General features: G+C 42.3%; 1 protein-coding gene across 1 annotated transcript; it reads left to right on the forward strand.

Moving 5' to 3' along the window:
* The first annotated feature begins 12,234 nt into the window (after window positions 1-12,234).
* Window positions 12,235-21,020, forward strand: LOC127010314 (decapping and exoribonuclease protein-like). Its single transcript, XM_050884229.1, has 8 exons — window positions 12,235-12,491; window positions 14,890-15,148; window positions 15,758-15,909; window positions 16,204-16,299; window positions 16,677-16,804; window positions 19,712-19,922; window positions 20,083-20,218; window positions 20,600-21,020. Exons 1-8 carry the CDS (start codon window positions 12,430-12,432, stop codon window positions 20,801-20,803), a joined length of 1,248 nt encoding a protein of 415 aa, XP_050740186.1. The 5' UTR covers window positions 12,235-12,429; the 3' UTR covers window positions 20,804-21,020.
* Window positions 21,021-22,314: the final 1,294 nt, after the last annotated feature.

Below are 22,314 nucleotides of genomic sequence, written 5' to 3' on the forward strand. Positions count from 1 at the left end.
AATCAGGTAGGAATAGTAGTAGTAGTAGTAGTAGTAGTAGTAATAGTAGTAGTAGTAGTAGTAGTAGTAGTAGTAGTAGTAGTAGTAGTAGTAGTAGAAGAAAAAGAAGAAGAAGAAAAAGAAGATGAAGATGAAGAAGAAGAAGAAGAAAAAGATGAAGAAGAAGGATAGTCGATAAAAAAGAAGAAGAAAAAAAAGGAGAAGAAGAAGAAGAAATCTTTATATCTTTCACGCTTCTTCCATCCACTCATCACCATATATTTTAACCCAACCACACACACACACACACACACTCACACACACACTCACACACACACACACACACACACACACATGATTAATCACGGCAACTCTTATAATATCGTCACACATTCACCCAACACATGTGCACCTCCACCACCACCACCTCCATCACTACCATCACCAACACCATCACCAGTAGTAGTATTGCATTTATATTTCTTCACAACTTACTAGCAACATCTCACATATTAAAGTACACACACACACACACACACACGCACACGCTCTCTCTCTCTCTCTCTCTCTCTCTCTCTCTCTCTCTTATCATTAGAAAAAATAATAATAAAAAATAGAAATAACAAATAAAATAAATAAATAAAAAGAAGAAGAAAAACAAGCAAGGAAAGAGATGGAGAGAAGGAAGGGAAAGGTTAAGATAGAGAAAAGAAGGAAGAAGAGGGAAATGAAGGACAACAACAACAACAACAACAACAACATATATATACAGCCCCACCCCCAGCACCTCCCCCCCTCCCCCACACTGTACCTTTACTAAAACCCACCTCTTCTTCACGCTACACTCTTGATTTAAAAAGAAGGGAAGGAGGAGGAAGAGGAGGAGGAGGAGAGAATGCGGAGAGTGGCTACACAAGTGACAGATATGGAGAGGAGGGGAAGGGGGGGGAATGACAGGGAAGAGGAAGGGAGGAGGAAAGGGAAAGTGGAGAGGAGAGAAGGAGAGGGTAAGAGGAGGGGAAGGGAAGGATAAAGGGAAGAGGAAGGACAGGGGAAGGGGGATGGAGAAAGGGGAGAGGAAGGAGCGAGGAAAGGAAAGAGGGGAAGGGGAATGGCTGGGATGAAGAAGGAGCGAGCAAAGAGAGGGAAGGGAAAGGGGAGAGGGGAAGGGAAGGGGAGGGGACAATCTCACCCAGCGGACGGTCACTAACTCAATAACTTCATCTAAGGACAGTCCCTTGATACCTTGATGGCGGAGGAAGTGGAAGAGGAGGAGGAGGAGGAGGAGGAGGAGGAGAGGACTGAAGGTGATTGTGGAAGGTCAAGCAAAGGAAATGGAAGGAGATAATGAAAAGATGATGCAAGCGGTGGTGGTGGTGGTGGATAGTAATAGTGTGATGATGGGGGGGGGGGAGGGGGGATGGTTATTAACTATTGATCGATATTATTTTTAATGTTTACATACCGGTATTTATATAAATGTTAAATCGTTTATGATGGAGTAATTATGATTATCTCTGTCTCTCTCTCTCTCTCTCTCTCTCTCTCTCTCTCTCTCTCTCTCTCTCTCTCTCTCTCTCTCTCTCTCACACACACACACACACACACACACACACACACACACACACACACACACACCTAACACCTGATAATCACTATGCAGTTCGGAGGAGTTAATGAAGAGGGTGAAAAGTCTGAAGTTCCGAAGCGATTTTTTTCTTTAACCTCAAGTGAATAAATCTATAAACTGAATGACCTTTTTATATTAGTGAGCAAAATGTCGAATAAGAAATAAATATATTCCTCCTTTGTGGCAACAGATTTATGTTTAGAAAAAAAAAGGAATACCTGCAGGCTCTAAAAGGGCAAATTATATCAGCGAACAAAGATTTGAATGTAATTTGAAACTGGCGCCACTATTAAAATTGCCTGCGCCATAACGGGCTTGGGCCAACTACCAGCTAGGGCCTTGAACAAAAAGCCTACCGGTGCTATTTGCTGAGATGTACAAAAAAAAAAAAAAAAATCGTATTATAGAAAAGGAACAATAAGCATTTTTCCAAGCCAAAGGAAAATACGTCTGGTAAAGCGCGTGGCTCAAGGAAGTAATCGTTTACAAAACCATGACAGGGAATTGTAACCGATTATTGCAGTGTCTCGTTGTGATCGATATACCCTGTTATGTAACCGATTACTCCTGCCACTAGTTGTGATGGTGGTGGTGATGGCGGTGGTGGCGGAGGTGATGGTGGGAGGAGGAGGAGGAGAAGGAGCAGGAGGAGGAGGAGGAGGAGGAGGACGAGACACTTTTGGTGAATAGTTGTTACGTAACCTTCCTTTCAATGCTCTCTCTCTCTCTCTCTCTCTCTCTCTCTCTCTCTCTCTCTCTCTCTCTCTCACCGTCATTTCTCTTCAAATTCCGCTCAAGATATCTTTAACTTGCACTCGTGTGTGTGTGTGTGTGTGTGTGTGTATTGCGGAAAATGAACAACAGGAAGGCAAAACCCGGTGGATCAAGGGATTGAAACACACACACACACACACACACACACACACACACACACACACACACACACACACATTACATGCCTCAACATATTCATTCCCGATAAAGCTCGCATTACTAATCCACATAAATAAAAAATAAAAAAAGGGATTAATACATTTGCACATAATTAACGCACACATTAAAATACATTATCAATATCCATGAATATTAAATAGCAATATATGGATGGCAAATACATAACGATACATACATACATACATACATACATACATACATGGGGTGCAAGCTCTTTGGTGAATCAGTTTATGCTCTAATTATCAGGAGAGAGAGAGAGAGAGAGAGAGAACTCATAGCTTATCACACATGAGAAAACTTCCTAGTAAATCACAGCCTTTACACACACACACACACACACACACACACACACACACACACACACGTACGTACACCAACCAGTCAGATGATCTAAACTTTTTAATTTATTTTCCCTACGTCCATTTTTTTTACGAGTATGGGTTTTTTTAAAGGGACTAATACCTGACTTTTACTTTTTAATGCCAATGTTGCTTTTAAAAGAAATACACATCAACGAAACACGGTAGACTATAAGAAAGAATGGAAGAAAGGGAGGAAGGAAGGAAGGAAAGAAGGAAGAAAGAAGGAAGGGAGAAAGAAAGGAAGTAAAGAAGGATGGAAGAAAGGAAGGAGCAGGAATTGAAAGAAAGAAAGAAAACAAGAAATAGGAAAGAAAGAACGAAAGTACAGGAAGGAAGGAAGGAAAGAAGAAAGGAAAGAAGGAAGGAAAGAATGAATAAATGAACGATTGAAAAAAAGAAAAGAAAGAAAGGAGAAAGAAAGAAATGAAGAGAGAAAAGTAAAATAGAGAAAGAATGAAAGAAAAAAGGAAAAAAGAAAAAAAAGGAAAGAAAGAGAAAGAAAAGAAGAAAGAAAGGCAAATATTTTCTACGAATTTCGCAGGTTATTAACGTTCCGGTTCGCTCTAGATAAGATAAGGTCAATATCGCTAATTAATTACATGTGCGAAACACCTGCGTGAATACTTACAAACTAGAGCTAATCACACACAGGCAGACACACAGACACACACTCTCTCTCTCTCTCTCTCTCTCTCTCTCTCTCTCTCTCTCTCTCTCTCTCACACAAAAAAAAATAATAATAATAATAAAAATAAATGATATCCGTGAAATGCTTTGCCAAACTAAACCGTGTATTGCAAATAGTACAAACAACTTAAATAGATATCACATTAACGAAATAAAGCAATGGACAAAACGAACCTGACTCAGTACAAGTAAAACAAGTAGAAACATGTATGGAGTCGAACTGCTCTAGCGCCCCCTCCCTCCCCTCCTTTCGCATGCAAGTAACACCCCTTCCCCCTACACACACGCATTCCTGTCCCATGCATATTATAGTATACACCCAAGCCTACCTTACCCAATACTATCCCCATCTCTACACCTTGCCTTTCTTCCCCATACCCATGCTTACCATTTCCTTCCTATATCTCTTCTTACCTAAAACTACCTTCACGATCTCCTCTTCCCTATACCTTTGCTAACCTAATATTACTGTCACCTCCTCCCCGTTCTTACCCATACCCCTCCCCTTACCTAAAGCTATCCTAAACCTTTTCCCCTTCTACCCATATACCTCTTCACCTACCATACCAGTGGTATTCATTGCGCGGCTCGCGAGCCGCTGGCGGCTCGCAATGACTCAATTCACGGCTCTCGAAAAATATATAAATTAATTAATAAACACACTCCCTAGCAAAATAATTTAATAATTTATCAAGAAAGATATATATTTTCATGAGGTGAGATGGAAGACAAAGTCACCGTAAGCGATAACATTCTAACATCCCTGCCTAGTCATTAAGAAATCATACGTCTACTACGGGAAACTGATCAGCGACGTCTACACGTCTACGTAGTTCTAGGCGCGAAATCATACGTGTCTAATACGGGAAACATCAGCGACACGTCTATATATTAATTTAATTAGTTGAGTTACGCTAACTTGCAGTAGCTGCGGCTCTCTAAATCAATGTGTTTAACCAAAGTGGCTCTCTTGCAAAAATTAGTGAATAACACTGACCTATACCCTAACTACCTCCCTTTCTCTTCTTAGCTAATACTGCCTCCACCCCTTTCCCCTTCTCCCCATACCCTTTCTTATCTAATAGGCTAATACTACTACTTCCTCTCCCTTTCCTCCTTTTTCTAACGTCTAAACTACTTCCACCCCTTTTCCCTTCCTCACCATACTCATACTACCCTCATAATCCCCTTCCCCATTACCACAACCTTGCTTATCTACCCCCTCCCCAACCCCTCTGCCCTCCATCCCTCACCTGTAATACACGTGAAGTTCGCCAGGAAGAGTTCTTTTTTGCGTCTGATGGAGCGGATCATCTCACTCTCCTCGGGCGCCTCTATGGCCGAGAATATGGCGGCCCCGAGCACCAGGAACACAAGGTAGAGCACCCCGTAAGCCAGCAGCCGCACGTTGCTCTTGGCCAGCTTGAGCGTGGGCAGCTGGGACGGGTACATGTTCTTCAGAGTCTCCGAAACCATCTTCCCGTCCGCCATTTGGCTCCGTATCCCCTCCACTGTGCCGGGTTTTAGCGGGTCTGACTACGCGAAAAGGTTGAGTCGGGTACGTGGGTAGGGTTTGGTTGAGGGGTTGGTTGGGTTGGTTGATACTGGTAATGGGTCTTCGGTTTGGGTTGTTTGTTTACTTGTGGTTTTGTTTGGGTTGTGTTTTCTTATTATTCACCGATATCTCTTTTTTTTTATCTCGCTATTCCTCCTGCTCTCGTAATCCCCGCGGTGTTATCCTCCTCTTTTCCGCACTTCCTCACTTTGCTACGGTATTTTTTCTCTCCTCCCCGCGTTCTCTCTCACTCCCGGTTATCGCTCTCCCTGTCCTGTCAACGCACACACAGGGACAGACAGACAGACGGACAGACAGGATCGCGTGGGGGAGGGAAGCTGAACTAAAGCCGGGAGGAAAGTTGAGAATGGGAGTGAGTGAGTGAGTGCGCGTGGTGGTGACCCGCTGACAGCCTCGGGGAGTGGAATGCGGCACGGCAACCCTCCACTTTCCACCACCTGCCACTTGTTACTGAAGTATTGAGCCGCCGACGACCCCCCCGCCCGCGCTTCCCGCCAAAAGACCTTCCTCCGCCCTTCAAAACTAGTTCCCCAAGCGAGCTACCCCCACATGCATCATCCCTATCACCTCATAACCCTCCCCGAGCACAGATACGAGGTTTGGGTGCTACTGGAAGGCTCTGTTAGGGTTTGGAAATGGTTCAGCGCTGTGATGGCGATGGATTTGTATCCCTCCGCGTGAGTGTGATGCGTCGCCGCGCGGGATGCAGTCTGTCGCTCGCCCAGCGGTTTGTTAGTAAGATGCCTGTCGTCTCTCTCTCCTCTGTCTACGATTGCTCTTATGTTCCCCTCTTTCGTTATCGGTGATGTTTATGTATTAGCGTGCTTGTAATAGTTCCTCGCCGACGTATCAGTTATGTAACGCCAAAGACCTATACAGACAGAGATTACGGAAGGAGTGTAGATGGACCAAATCATTCTCTCATTCATCGTGTGTGTCTGTGTGTGTGTGTTAAAGGATTCTAGAGTTTAACATTTAGTATCCTTGGTACGTGTTATCCAGTTGTATTCTTTGTCACTAACGAATGTAAATATAGCTTTATCTATCCCAAATAGCAGTAATAAAGACTATATATACAGAACACGCTATACACAATCCATATACAAATTCATTCATAAATACTAAATAAATAAAGAAGAAAAGAAGAAGAACATGAACAAAAAAACAAGAACAAGAAGAAAAGAACAACAACAGCAACACCACCAACAACAACAACAAGAACAACAACAACAATCAGAAGCGGACCTCACTAAGAGAACATGTCAATCGTACCCTCCCCTCCAACTTTGTACCTTTACTGTACCTTTAGAAGAGGGAGGTGGAGAGGATAATGGACGGGGTAAGGGGGGGAGAAAAAAGCACAATGCTCGCTCGAGGTCAAACACGTGGAAGACATGAAAGAGAGGTATAAGCAGGCAAGACTGGAGGCAAGGACACGGATCATCATCGTCATCATCATCATCGTCATTAGTTCAGAGTTAGAGTAAAAAAAAACTTAATCCCTCTTATTGCCAATTTCGTTTCAGATTCAGTCCAGACAAAAAGAGTATAAAGTCGTGCACTCCAGTTCAATCAACGTAGCAATAGATGACGAATAGGATAAGTATATGTATAGTAAAACAATAGAATGAGAGACGATATATTATGGTGATTATGATGATGATGATGATGAAATAAAGGAAGAAGAGGAGGAGGGCGAGGAGAAGAAAAGGAAATGAAGGAAATAAGGACAAGAATAAGAATAAAAAGAACAAAATGAGAGAGAGAGAGAGAGAGAGAGAGAGAAGGGGAGAAACGAAGAGCAAGGTAGGTAAAAGAAAACTAACTTCATAAACTCAAATCGTGTGTTCTTCAATCAAAATTTCCTTATTAATTAAAACAAAAAGTCGCTAAATTATTAATCAAGTTACTGTTTATTTTACTTGAATATTTATTTAGTTACAGGAAAGGAGGCAACTCAAGGGCAAGAAAAAAAAGAGGGAAAAAAAGAAGATTACGGGCGCTGCTGCTCCTGCAAATAGCTGATGGAGAAGCCGAAAGAGGGTCAAAAGCGTTTAAGTCATAGGCAGGAGGAAATACAGGAAAAGGAAGGCTGCTCCAGAGTCTACCGATGAAAGGGATGAAAGAGTGAAGATGCTGGTCAACACTTGCATAAGGGATTGGGATATCGTATGACAGGCTTCGATATATCATTCAGTTCCACCACAAGGCAGGTAAGCTTCCATTAAATCCTCAGTTCGGAGAAATCTATTATCACACACACACACACACACACACACACACACACACACACACACACACACACACACACACACTATCTCTACACGTCACTTTTTCCTGTGTGATGCAATACGTTTCTTATCGTAATGTGTGCTTTAAATCTGTTTTATGTCTGTCAGTCCGTCCTCTTCTCGTAACATCAATCAGGCTGTAAGGTTAATTGTTTTTTGTTTCCATTTTCCATTTCTTTATCTCTAGTCTTCTTTACTCACTCTTCTTCCTCTTCTCCTTTTTCTTCTTCTTTTTCCTCTTCTTTTCCTTTACTTTTTTATAGGAATTCAGACTATATTCTTTGTGTTCGTATTCTATTTTCTGGGCAACAATCCATAGTAGTGAAAACAGTAGTAGTAGTAGTAGTAGTAGTAGTTTAGTGCTAAGTAGTATTAGTGATACGGTTGGATGCCACAGTCATTAGCGAACAGAGTTGGGGGTAATGACCTCCAAGCTTTGGAGCCCTCCATGATTATGTGTCGGGAAAATAAACATGGGTGGAGGTATCTTTTATGTAGTGTAGTAGTAGTAGTAGTAGTGGTAGTAGTAGTAGTAGTAGTAGTAGTAGAAGTAGTAGTAGTAGTAGTATAAAAAGAAGAAGAAGTAGAAGAAGAAGAAGAAGAAGAGGAAGAAGAAGAAGAAGAAGAACGCTGAGGAGAGAGGAGAAACTCCTTCATTTTAACTTTCTTGGGATGTTATTTTTTTTTCTCATATTTTGACGCCGACAGCTAGCAGAGAAGTTCACTTTCTTCAAAAGAAGACAATCAAGTCTTCTTTCTCTTCCAGCGTTTGCAGGTGTACTCTCGAAAGACTCTGGGTTTACTGTTCCCTGAGAGATCTCACATTCGGTCTTGGCAGCGAGGAGACGGCTGGTTGGTCTCCTAACCAGTGCCCAGTTAAGTCTACCCCCAACTGTGGATCCTCTAATCAGTCTAATGTACAGCGAAGTTACTCATTGTACGTGACACACTGACGGTGTAACTAAATGTGGCTGCCGAAAAAAAAAAAAATTCTTAGTAGCAAAATATTTTGCACCCCTACACACACATGAGTTCCTCACTTTTGTTTGTATCGTTTGTTTCAAGAATGGCAGTCTAGAGACTATGCTCCGGACTCCTTGGCCGAGCCCTTGCCTGGCCGGCAGGGGACAGGATACACAGCGGGTGCCGGGTGTCGGTCGTGGCCGGTTGACCGCCCCCCGAGAGAGTGGCCAACCCATGGGCATGTTTTATCATCACTTATAAAAAACAAATTAAATATTACATGATAAACAATTGCGATATCAATCATAAGCCACTGATGTACTAATAACTAATATGCATATATATATATATATATATATATATATATATATATATATATATATATATATATATATATATATATATATATATATTGTCTTGGTGATGATTAGCAAACACCGACTACTTCCCTTTGTGTAGTTGCTCTTCGTTACATAATGCCTCTGTGGTGCAGTGGTTAGCACGCCTAGCTAAAAATGCGCGGGCCAGGGCTCGAATCCCGTTCCGGGCAGTCGGCGCACAGCCCCCCCCAGCTGTTCATCCTCCCATTCGGGCTGGTCGATGAATGGGTACCTGGGGGAACCTGGGAAAGGTAAACTGTGGTAACCCGGATCAAACTGGCCCTGTGTCCCGGGTAATTAGTTATTTCCCGGCACAAGCTTATGGGTCATTGTGACGGTGATGAGCACCGAGGCCACGCTCAGCTTTGCGTATTCACCTAACTTTACCTTAGCATTTTACAAGGATAAGCAGTTACTGCTATGCGTACAATCTGCTTTTCAGCCCGTAGAAAACAGGAAGCGTCATTGCCAGGCTACGATAATTATTGCTACATGCGATATTTTGACGCTCCGTGGAGTAACTTTCAAATGTCTGATGCTTCAGTCCACTATATAGGTACCTGATATAATGATTTTCAAACGCTGTCTATATTTTGTATGCGATGAACGGGTAAGTTATGTCACTGATCTTGAGGACTCGAGCGGCCTGGAGTTCCTGTCTCAACACTGTAGGGACAGTAAAGAGCAATTTCTGGTGCTTTTAGGCTTGACGCGGCGGTTGTGACCATTGTCCTCGGATATACATCTATATGAACTTGGGATTTATAAGTGCTTTGCATCACCAAGGAGAGCAGGGAAAAAGCTCAACTCAGGTGGTGCAGTGAAGAAAAAACTAAACGTATAGTCGAAGGTGAGAGAAGAAAACATGGTTGAGATCTTTTACAATAAGATTCCCATGACCCAATATGCCACAAATGTAATGCTGAACTTGTAGCCCAATCAGCACCAATTAAGCCATATGAGAAGAGGTTCGCGCAGATAATAAAATAATAATAAATAAATAAATAGTGCTCTTTCCACCTTAAATAACACAACGTGACAGTGGAGGCCCTTGTTGACGTGCGTGTGACGTGAGTGTTTTTTCACCTATAAACCTAACATATATAAAAGCTTATGAGGTATTTAGAGGAGGCAGAGCTAAACTACACATTTACCCACTTTACTTCATTGGTTAAACCCTCATTTATATGAAACTTTACTCCATGCACCTTCATGAGCATTCAAAAAATATCGGTAGTCTTCAAAGTGATAATACCTCCAGCCCTAATCACTCTGGCCTAACCAGCACATAAACTCCCAATCCAAGGCCCCCCGATGAGTACGGACATTAATTTAGACTGGAGCTGTTTTGATGTGTGTTCATGTATATAGAGCGGAGAGGAATCCAGTTAATTATCTAATGAGTACAGTATTACATCTATTACCCATTACCCTTTATAGGCATATGTGTCTAAAGCAAAGAATTGTCGGGTAACCTACAGACGTGATAAAATATAGTCACCTGTGGAGTCAGAGGTTGTTGTTCAGGCACACGATCAATCTCCTGCACATGTCATTCCCCTTGTGGTATTTTAGCACCTGTCTTTTTTCTTTTTTTTTTACATCTCCGCCTGTAGCGCTGGTAGGATGGTTTATTGTTGCAAAATACACAATAAAGGAGAAGGGAGGACTTTAATACTTGTCACAGTTATTCACCTGTTATGCCTTCTTGGTCAAACTTTCGTATTACTGTAGGTAGCCTAATATGTATGCATGGGGCATACATACAATGAAATCAGCCGTGTAATGTTATGTATAAAGAATAAATGTGAAGTCGCTAAATAAGTGTAAATAATGAACAACTGTACGTAATGAATATAGGTGAAAAATCTGCCTTTCTGACATCTGCTATATAACAGAACTTTAATACTTGTCACCCATATTCAACCTATTATCCCTATGAAAGATTAGGCTATAAGCATATTTGAGCGGCTCAGCTGAAGGACTGTTGACATTTCCCGCCGCTCCAGCATACCAACTCTACCGAATCACGGGCCTTCGTCTTACCATGATCATTACCACGCTGGTAGTCGCCGATACCATGAAAACAGCGACTGTGAAAGCGAATCGAGGCGATGGTAATGGCTGCTACCAGGATGGCACGTATAGGGCCTTTGGTTACGGTTCATACCAGACGACTGTGAAAGTGGCCCTTAGGCCACTCGGCGGTGACTGAAAAATCCCAGTTGGTAGCGTGGGGATTCGAACCGACGTTGTCCATGGCACGGTGAATTCGGGGCCCGCACGCTAACCACTCAGCCACCGCCTATCCTCTTGATGTCATAATGTACAAGCAACGCACACAATTAACATACCTGAAGAGAGCAGCTTGGATCAGAGGTGGCCGGGGCTAATATCACTAATTTGTTTGAAGCAGGTAACCGCCTGTGGCCGTTGTGTTGGCTGCTACTGTTGTGCCAGGCCAGCTTATGACGTCACAGCTAATGGCGGCTATAGCTTGGAGGAAGAATCCTTCAAGGGCTATAGCCTATACTTCCGTCCTCGGAAGAATCAAAGTTATCTCCGCTGTATATCAGCATTAACTTGCGATTTGTAATAATGTATATACACTACTTGTTTATAGATACGTGGCGGAGTGAATTTCTTGTTTCCCGTCACTCGAGATCTCCTCCCCGAACCGGAAACACGTACGTACGACCATTATTTTAAGAAAGTCCATATACTTATTTCCATTGTGGTCCTGCTAATACAATCTAAAGAATAAATTTAATCCTAGAGGTGATATTACAGTGTACAAGAAAATTACTTACAAAATAAATACACAGAATAATTCATTGTTTCCCGACATCACCTCCTCACTATAAAACAACCACACCACAATCTTAAATTCACACTTCTCCCTCTTAATTTTAATGCTTTGCAGGCTATCGCTTCTTAAGTCCTCCTCCTCTCGGTCCTCTCTTCTTATTCACACACTTTCCTTTTCAAAAGTACGTAACTTTCCTCACTATATATCTTATTCATGAGAGCTGTAACGCTTTCTATCGCTTCTTAGGTCCTAGCTCCTTCTCAACACTTCGTTTATTATAGTTATATACTTCACAACCTCACATAAGCGAAACACTCTTTATAAGTACTGGATCGTTATAGTTCTATACTTCACAACATGCACTTAGTTACTTCACAGTGCACACTTATAATTATATACCCTATACTTCACATATATGTACTGCCTGGGGGTTGGGATGGCATGTTACTCCCTTCTCCTTTGTTATTTACTTGCAACAATAAACCATCAATCAATCAATCAATCTGAACTGAGGCACTATTTTTCCGAACCTAACCTAACCTAACCTAACCTAACTGTTCTTTTCTTCCCTAAAGTACGACAATATGGAGGTGGAGAGCGACAACGCGGTCCTCACCATCAGCACCATCAGAAGCTTGTGTGATGGTGATGCCGTTAGGAAGGTGAAGCCCTAAGCGTAAGGCCCCACAAACAAACAACAATGGGCGGGCGAGCGGCGGCGTCACCAACAGGGGCTTGAGGTGCGCGAGGACATCCCAGCAGACCCGAGGACCACGTGGATACCCAGGACCGTGTGGCATGAACGAGTGGGCGGCGTTACAACAACATAGCAGGCCGCAGGAGGACGGCATCATGGAGCGGTGAGGCCCGAACTGTGACCACCTCGCCTGCCGCCCCCCGCGCCATGCCCCTCTGATGCTTCCCCATGTGTTTTGGTTATTTTTAAGGGCATAGAGGGTCTTTATATATTCAGTCATGAGGAGAACACCGTCACGAAGGCAAACTGTGACCACCTCGGTTGCCGTCCTACGCCCTCCCCCGCCATGCCCCTCTGATGCTTCCCCATGTGTTTTGGTTATATTTAAGGGCATAGAGGGTCGTTATATATTCAGTCATGAGGAGAACACCGTCACGAAGGCAAACTGTGACCACCTCGGTTGCCGTCCTACACCCTCTCCCGCCATGCCCCTCTGATGCTCCCCTTTGCGTTTTGGTTATATTTAAGGGCATAGAGGGTCGTTATATATTCAGTCATGAGGAGAACACTGTCATGAAGGCAAACTGTGACCACCTCGGTTGCCGCCCTACTCCCTCCCCCGCCATGGCCCTCTGATGCTTCCCCATGTGTTTTGGTTATATTTAAGGGCATAGAGGGTCTTTATATATTCAGTCATGAGGAGAACACCGTCACGAAGGCAAACTGTGACCACCTCGCTTGCCGTCCTACGCCCTCTCCCGCCATGGCCTTCTGATGCTCCCCTATTCCTTTTGGTTATATTTAAGGGCATAGAGGGTCATTATATATTCAGTCACGAGGAGAACACCATCACAAAGGCAAACTGTGACCACCTGAGCTCACCTTGCTACTCCCCTTCCGCCCTGGCCCTCTGATGGTTCCCTATGCATTTTCGTTATATTTAAGGGCCTAGAAAGTCATTATATATCCGATCACGAAGATAAACTATAACTACGATAAAATGTGGCCAATGAATCAACCTTGCTCCACACCCCTCCCGCCATGCTCTCTGATGCTTCCCTATGCGTTTTGGTTTTATTTAACCCGTAAGCTGCGGGACTGAGATTCTGAGTGCGTCGCCTAGTGCGGCTATATCAGCGAGAGATTGACCTTCAATAAATGATATCTAAGTTACATAAACGTGTCGTAAATATTACAATACACATATCTGTAGCTCGAAATGTGTTGTATCCTGCATATTTCTTAGATTTATCTATCACAAAAATGTTTTTCTGGCAGTATCTGAAGCCGCGGCGGAAACTTTTTGGCGCCTGTTTGAAAAGCCCGCTTCCAGAAGGCTTACAGCAGCTTACCGCTCAGCCGCCCAGAAGGCGTACAGCAGTTTGCGGGTTAAGGGCATAGAGAGTCATAATATATCTGATCATGAGGATAAACTATAACTAGGATAAAATGTGACCAACGAATCAACCTCACTACACACCCCTCCCGCCCTGGGTGTCTGATGCTTTTTTATGCAGTAGAGTTAGATTTAAGGGCACAGAAACTCATTATAAGTGCAATCATTAGGATAAAATATAACTATGACAAAATGTGACCACCTGAGTCCACTTCGCTACACACCCCTTCTGCTCTCGCCCTGTGCCCTCCCGCCCTGGGCTTATGATGCTTTCTCATGTGTTTTAGTTAGATTGAAGGGCATAAGAAGTCATTATATATCCAGTCATGAGGAGAAAACTATCACAAGGCCCAAACTGTGACCAACTCGGCAGGCTCCTCCATCCCTCGCCCTGTACCCTCCCGCCATGGGCCTCTGATGCTTCCCTACACATTTTAGTTAGATTTGAGGGCACAGCAAATTATTTTATCTGCATTCATGAGGTAAGACTCTAAGGTGGCCCAAACAGTTGCCATCTTGCCACATTCCTTCCTCCCTCGTCCTGTGCCCTCCCGCCCGGGGCCTCTGATGGTTTCCTATGCACTTCATTTAGATTTGAGGGCACAACAAATCATTATATATCCACTCATGAGGACTGTGAATGGTTAAATGTATTTCTGAATGAGTTAATGTATGACTGTTGACATCTTATCAGATTTTCTTCCTGCCTCGCCCTGTTTCCTACCACCTTGCCCATTGATGCTTTCATTTCCATTTTAGTTAGATTTATGGGCCCAACAAATCATTATGTGTGCAATCAAGAGGACTAATTTTGGTTAAATGTATTTCAATGTGTTAATGTATGACCCTAATGTCCTCTTAAATTTCAGGAAAAAGTTGTGTTCTCACTCCTAGGATTAAGTTCTTAAGACAGTATTGAGAAATATGCTTACATCACTGGGAGGGATTAATGTGGATTAGGTCTTCTCTTATCTTCTCATATCTAAATGGCAATGAGGATAAAATATGGAGAACTTGTTCCTGGAAAAGCTACTTGCTAGTCTCAGGCTCAAGCCACAGCTTTACTTTTTGTTTGAGGTAGTGTATATATTTTTAGGACAATAGCCAGTCACCATTGGTCCTCGGCTGCACCACACAGAACTCACATTCATTCCACCTCCCTTAGGCCTGAGCTGGTCAACCCTCCAGCCAAGAGGCAACGGAGCGACATAGTACCAACAATGGCCCAGACCAGCGAGTCTCCAAGGTTTGCCTCCCCCCTGGCATGCCTCAGGGTTCATCCTCACCGGCGGTATGGCAACGGACCAACTGAAATTCGCAAACCCATGTTTCTTGGGGATTTTTCGCTGGACGAGCATCGGCGTTTCTGCCGTGACCAGCGCAACCTTCACTTCATCCACATGAACTGGACGGGGGACAAGCAGGTGCTGGCTCACAGAGCTTTGTGCATGTTAAGGCCTTGTTCAATTTTCTTCTATTATTTTATATTTTTTTTTTTATTTATTTTTTTATTTTTTTATTTATTTTTTTTTTTTTATATGATTGTGTCAGAAACTTGAGAACTTATTCATTCATTCATTTCATCGACGCCTACTCCTAGGAGCTCCCACCAACTTTCTCTATCCAGACACTCCCTCCTTGCTTGCTCAAATATACTTAAATCAGTATATTTTACTATCTCATACCAATACTTATGTCAGAGAAATATCATTATTATTGTTTGATATTTTTCCCGTGAAATGAAACAATAGGTTATATGATGCATTCATGCATATAGTTATATCCTCACTCACTCTCCCTCAGCTGTAACCTCAATCTTAGGGGATTTCAGTGCTTACCAACAGGATTCAGAGATTTTCAAATTATCTTGAATGAAAAATCAATAAATATTGTAAAACAGTTGGATGTATGTTATTCATGAAAGCATCATGTTATTAAGACTTTTGACAAATAACCTTGAATCTTTTCTTGACAGGAAATGAATGTAACTTTTTAAATTCTGGGTCACTGAAGGATGAAATTTGTATCACCAGGTTAACTTTGACTTGAACTTGGCCATGGACAAAGTGGTGAGGAAGAACTACGACGAGACAAAGAAGGAGAGGCTTGACCGCTTGCTACACTGGATCCTCCTGAACTCTGCAAAGTTTCACACCGTAAAATCTGTTGGCGGCCCACTGCTATGGTGAGTGTGTGTGCTTGTGTGTGTTGGGTTGGGGAGAGGGAGGAGGAGGGCAAATGGTGGCCACAACATTGTTTCCATATGTCCAAACTGTTTAAATTTAGGCATAAGTTTAGCAACTAGATGTGGTAGCTTGTCACATTAATGTCTTCTACATAATGAATGATTTATGTGGTGTTATATATTTTTTTCTCAGTAATTCTGCTATCGTATTTCCAGTGTTTTAAGGCACCCTTCCTTATTCTTAAGTTGGATCACATATCATTTCAAGATGTACTTATTTTTTGGCCTGGTTAGTCTGTCAACAGATTTTGTCTGCTTCAGAGGACTGCTCACCAAGCTTCTGTGCACCCCTTACGAGGGCAGAGAAGGGTGGATTGTGTGTGCAACCAGGTACTGCATCCACAGTCTGACAATATGTAGGCGGGAGATCAAGACATAACTTTAGAGACACATGCACAATACTGTCATAACCAAGTACATTTTCTGATTATTACTGCTTCTAGTGACAAGTCATGCATATATCTATTTATTCTTCCTTCATTAGTATTCATTCCGTAGATGTATTACTCATGTCTTTCAGAATCCATTCCCCAAAGTCATCATAATTTTTATGGTTCCTAGTCAGACATTTCTTACCAACACAGTCAGGACTCAAACACTCTGCACAGTCATGTCCATATACTAAACTCCCTTGTCACAAAGTTGCTCTTCATATTGATTCTCATTTCTCCCAATAACTGCATGCACTTCTTTGGCTGTGGTGACAGATTCCGCAAGACCATCTACCTGTGCGCATACGATACAGCTGAGAAGCACGCTCAGGAAGTCACAGAGACGGAGGTCCAGAAGATGATGTCCTCGTGGGGGTACAAGTTTGAGCAGTACATGATAGACGGTTAGTTGACAGCCCGTGATGTTAAGCCTCACTCCTCCTTGCAGTGTGATGGGTTCATTGACCTCTTTGACCTCTCTTTCGGCCACCTCTTTAGATTCTTTTTGTGAGCAGCAAGTAGCGGGCTTTTTTTATTATTGTTTACTTTTTTGGTGCCCTTGAGCTGTCTCCTTTGTTGTAAAAAAAAAAAATTATGATGTAGGACTATCACTGTACTATGGTAACATTTACATCTGTGTTTATAAAGGACACCCAGCAATAAGCAAGTCAGGAACCCCATTATTTGTATCCCTGGGCTGGCTGGTATGATTAACCATATTAATATATGTATACCTTATTACTTGTGACCAGTACCCACCATCTGCCCCAGTTGCCTTGCTCATATGGTAATTCTTCCAAGCTTATAGTGTTGCCTAGTGAATCATTTTGTTCAGTCAGTATCATGTCATGGCAAGCTCTACAATGCCACAGCAAATACAGTGGCAGTTCTATATCCCAACCATCTTGGTCATGTTTTCATTCATTCATCTTTGACGCCTGCTCCTAGGAGCTCCCACCAGGGGATGTCCACGGCAAAAGAGTTTCCATCTTTCTCTATCCAGACACTCCCTCCTTGCCTGCTCAAAGTTTCTCAAGGATCTTTCACCCCTCTCCCTAACGTACTCCTGCACCCTATCTTTTCATTTCACTGAAGGTCGTCCTCTAACATTCCCTCCCTCTATCTCACTCACATACACCCTCCTGGTCATCTTACTCTCCTCCATTCGCTCCATGTGGCCAAACCACTTTAAAGTCTGTCGCTTCACTTCTTCCCTTCACCCCTGTGACATATTCCAAAATGCTCATACACCCATTCATTACTCATTCCATCCATTCTACTCACACCACATGCACTCCTCAAATAACTCATTTCCACTGCCTGCACTCTAGACCTCTGACTTTCATACCAGGCCCATGTTTCACTTGCATATGTGAGGGTTGGTACTATTACTGTATTTCTGAAATCCCTCATTACCTCCATGCTCACAATTCTGCCATTCATGATACGTCCCAAAGACCCCATCACCTTTCTTCCTTGCAATGCCCTTTCTCTTGTCTATCCTTCTGTACCACCATGCTTACACATAACTGATCCAAGGTACTTAAACTCATTAACCTCCTCCATTTCTTCACCATTCAAAATTATTTTGCATTCTTTTTCATATTCAAAGCCCACTCTATATGGGCATACAAAATCCACAACCTCACTTCTACTCCGCTCACAAACCATTACTTTACTTTTGTTGACATTTACTTTCAGCTTTCTCCTTTTACAGACACTATCAAAAACATTGACCAAATTTTGTAAGTCACTTTCATTTTCTGCAATGAGCACTGTGTCATCAGCAAATAAGATTGAATTCAGCGCCTACTTCCTTCCCTCAGCCTATTATTTTTACTCCAACTTTCCCAACTTTGCCCTTCATTTCTCTCATAACACCATCCATATAAATATTGAACAACCATAGCTGGGCACGATAACAGAAAACCTTATTCCCGATAACCGATAACTGTTAATGAAAAACCTTATCGGTGATAACCGATATTCGTTAACTGGAGACACAAATATAGGCGATAACCGATAGCCGATATAAAGCTACAATTCCGATACTAGCTAGCGATAAGTCCGATAGGCTAAAACGATACTATATTGATATTTCAAATAAAAAAACATGGATGAATTCAAATTTTCATCATCTGTATTTTAGAAAACTTATAAAACCTGAAAACCACACGTTGACACGTACATATGAACGGTAATATTAGAAAAGCCTGAACCGGTGTTGTGTTGTTTGGCGTCCCCAGCGTCAAAAGCTGGCGCTTTTGTTTACAAACACTGGTCTCTCGTGAACTGCGCATGCTCAGACCAGCAAGCATAGACCTATACAGTCTCACAAAGCTTTTTAACCGTAATTAAGAGTTGCTGGAAGGCTGAATCAGACATACAGCACCACTACCACCATCCTCGCTGTTTCTAAAACGACACTGTACGAGTTGTATATATGTGCAGAGTGTCGTTCAAGAAAAGGTGAAGATGGTGGTACTGTTTGTCTGATTCAGCCTTCCAGCAACTCTTAATGTGTTAAAAAGCTTTGTGAGACTGTACAGGGCTACGCTTACTGGTCTGAACATGCTCAGTTCACGAGAGACCAGTGTTTGTAAACAAAAGCGCCAGCTTTTGACGATGGGACACCAAATAACACAACACCGGGTGCCTTCAATACTATGGCATGGTCACAAACGAATATGGAATATCAAATTTGAGGTAGTGAATAATCATTTTGGGGGCAAAGTTAAATGATTTTACTCTTTGATGTATTGATTTTTTAGTCTAACATAAAAAATAACCTAGTGATTTAATGTTGATGATCTAAGTATGAAATCTCTTCACCAAAGATATTTCATACCCCAAAGTTTTTTCATACAACACCGGGCGCCCAGTCCACGCATGCACAGTAAGGAGGAAACAACTTTTTTTTTTCTGAGAGGCGGAAAAAAAGTAGCGATTATCGCTAGTTTGGTTACAAAAGTAACGAAGATACCAATATATATTTAAATAAGTAGCGGATGGCCGATAACCCAATTTTGTTATCAGCGATAAAGTATCACGATAACTTATCGCGATAACGCCCAGCTATGTGAACAACCATGGTGACATGACACACCCATGCCACAAGCCCACTTTTATCTCAAAATGTTCACTTGTGTCTCCACTAATTTTGACACATGCAGATGCATCCTCATAGAAAGACTTTATTGCATTAACCCTAATACTTCATAACTAAAATCTCAGTCAGTTTCCCATAACAGTGCACATGTTTCTTTTTACAAGGGATAACTTATATATCTCTCCACTTCTTACCTGTATAGGGGGTGATCCCAGTGAGGGGGTGAATGAGAACGAGGAGTACTGCTGTATGGTGCGTTCCTCCCTTGGGGAACACTCACTGGTGTATGGGGCCGAGGTGGACGGAGCAGACCCAAGCCTCTACAAATCTCCACACAGGGACCTCAAGTCCTTTGTGGAGCTCAAGACCTGCAAGGAAGTGACATCAGAGAAGGAACACATTACACTACACAGGTAGGGAGAGATTATCTTCAGAAAGCAACTAAACATCATCATTATCAACAAAAACAACTACCACTACTCCTGTTGTTGCTGCTGCAACTTGAAAAAATAAAAAACAGAACTGCCATGTGTATAAACCCTGCATTTCATCACACTTCACTCCACTCCACAGGTACAAGATGGTGAAGTGGTGGAGCCAGTCTTACCTGGTGGGCATCCCGCGGGTGGTGTGTGGCTTCCGGGACGACTACGGAACCATCCACACCCTGCGGACCTACCAGGTGGAGGAGCTCCCCAAGTTAGCTCAGGTATGTCAGCCAAGTTAATACATATGTGACAAATACATCATTTATTAGGGTAATGAGATCCTCAAGTCAATGTGTGGTAATGTGGAGAGTTAATCTTGAATATGTGTCATTTAATATGTATACTATGGGATATTGTTTCCTTTGAATTCAATTATTCAGTTTTCTGCTAGGAATCATTATTTGAATAGCACCTACTTATAGTGGTTGACTGATTATGATTTTTCCTGTTCTGTATTCCTTGTTTCTGCGGGTTTTTTAATTCTGCTCTTGTTTTTTACCTTATTTCATCACATTTTATTGTTAAAGTGTGCTGTGTTTTCTATTTGACAAACTAACTCATTGTAATATAGTCAAGTGCATAATGCTGTTTCATCTCTGCAGGAATACTGGAACCCAGATGTAATGTTGAAGTTCGTGAGGTACTTCCTGGACTTTGTAAAGAGCAACGTGCTGGTGGACGACCCACAGACCGTGTACAAGTTTGAGAGGCATGCCGGGGGGGACATTACCTGCACCTACCTGGGCCACGACCCTCAGTGGTCATTTTTACCTGAGTGGTACTATAAGCAGATGTTTGTGTCATAAGATAACTCAAAATGGAGAACACCTGCACCTTCCTGGGCCATAACCTAGACTAGACTTAATTTTAGTTATGAAGTATTAGGGTTAAGGTCTAGATAACAGTACTTGTATGGGATGTGTGTGTGTATGTGTAGTTTAGCTTAGCATAGTGTGGTCCATTTTACAGGGAGGTGATGGTGACTTGGTGGTGATTGTTGGAATAAAAATAATTAAGACAATCTATCAATATTTTAGTAATCCTAATGTATGTGTGTGTCTGTGTGTGTTTTTACAGTGATGGAAATGGTACATGTCTGTATAATAATAGTATGCAGTGTATTGTCTTGCCAGCCACAAGTGTAAGCATGCACATATCACACAAGGCATAATTAGGGGCATATCATCGCCGCATATGCTAAAACTACATATGGCCCCAGTTTTCATAACCATTACCCCAGACACGGCTTTGGTGTAATATCCAGGTTACCACAGTTTACCTTCCCTAGGTTTCCCCAGGTATCCATTTATCAACCAGTCCAAAAGGGAGGATGAACAGCTTGGTGAGTTGCACACTGACTACTCGGGCTGGAATTTCAACCCTGGCCCATGGATTCATAGGCACATGTGCTAACCAATACACCGTGGAGGAGTCTGAATGTGTCCTTAGTGTGAGGGAGGTGATACATACAGAACTGTGTAACATGAAGTATGCATAATTATGATAAAGTAAATTTAGGAAACAAGATATTGTGTCAGTTTAGCTCTAGATATGAGTATGAAAGCCAGTGTATGATTGCATGATCATAATTATTAGCTGTTCCTTTCTAGCTCATGGGGTGGAGGGGAAGGACAAGTAGATTAGAAAGCTAATGATATCATATATAAACAATAAGAAAAAGCTAAAGAAGGGAATGTTCTCAGCAGGTGAATGCAAATGGTCTCATATAAATACCAACTTCATGGCATGCTATTTACAGTATATCTACAATCATGTTTTGATATTCCACCCTTGTAATGCCCTGAGTCACTCACCTTCCCTACACACGAGCAGATTGAGTGCCTGACAACACATGATTGACAGGTATCTAGATCTAACATCAGAGGTCAGAAATGAATAATTGAGAGAGTGTATGTGTCTACATATATCTATCTATATACATAATTAGACCACACAGACACCATGGTCCAGACTATGGCTGACTAGTGTATAGTGTGAGTCAGGCTGAAGCACACACTGAGCTTTAAGTCTTTTTGCAGTGTACGCTCCTAGTGAGATGTGTGAAACCGAAGAGGTGCGCTGCACCAAACTTGATTCCACATTTGATCAATGCCTCCCTCAAGCCACATTCATTGTCATGGGAAACTTCATTGCTGCTGTACTGGCATTCAGAGACATTGATAGGGCATATCTAGAGCTCTGCTGGCATTGACAGAGCTGGCCATGAGTTATGAGTTGGTCCCCATGGCTCTGGTGCCACCATCATTTCTCTTATTCTGAATTTTGTGAGATTCAGAAGGTTCAGAAATGCACTCTA

Source organism: Eriocheir sinensis, chromosome 1 (genome assembly GCF_024679095.1).
Source record: "Eriocheir sinensis breed Jianghai 21 chromosome 1, ASM2467909v1, whole genome shotgun sequence".
Taxonomy (NCBI): Eukaryota; Metazoa; Arthropoda; class Malacostraca; order Decapoda; family Varunidae; genus Eriocheir; species Eriocheir sinensis.

What these genes read in the sequence shown, in the direction of transcription:
- LOC127010314 (XM_050884229.1), top strand. Translation starts at nt 12,430, where the DNA reads ATGAACGAGTGGGCGGCGTTACAACAACATAGCAGGCCGCAGGAGGAC. An exon ending in GAGGACGGCATCATGGAGCG is followed by an intron (nt 12,492 to 14,889) that starts GTGAGGCCCGAA and finishes CACCTCCCTTAG; the next exon opens with GCCTGAGCTGGTCAACCCTC. An exon ending in TGAGCAGTACATGATAGACG is followed by an intron (nt 16,805 to 19,711) that starts GTTAGTTGACAG and finishes TTACCTGTATAG; the next exon opens with GGGGTGATCCCAGTGAGGGG.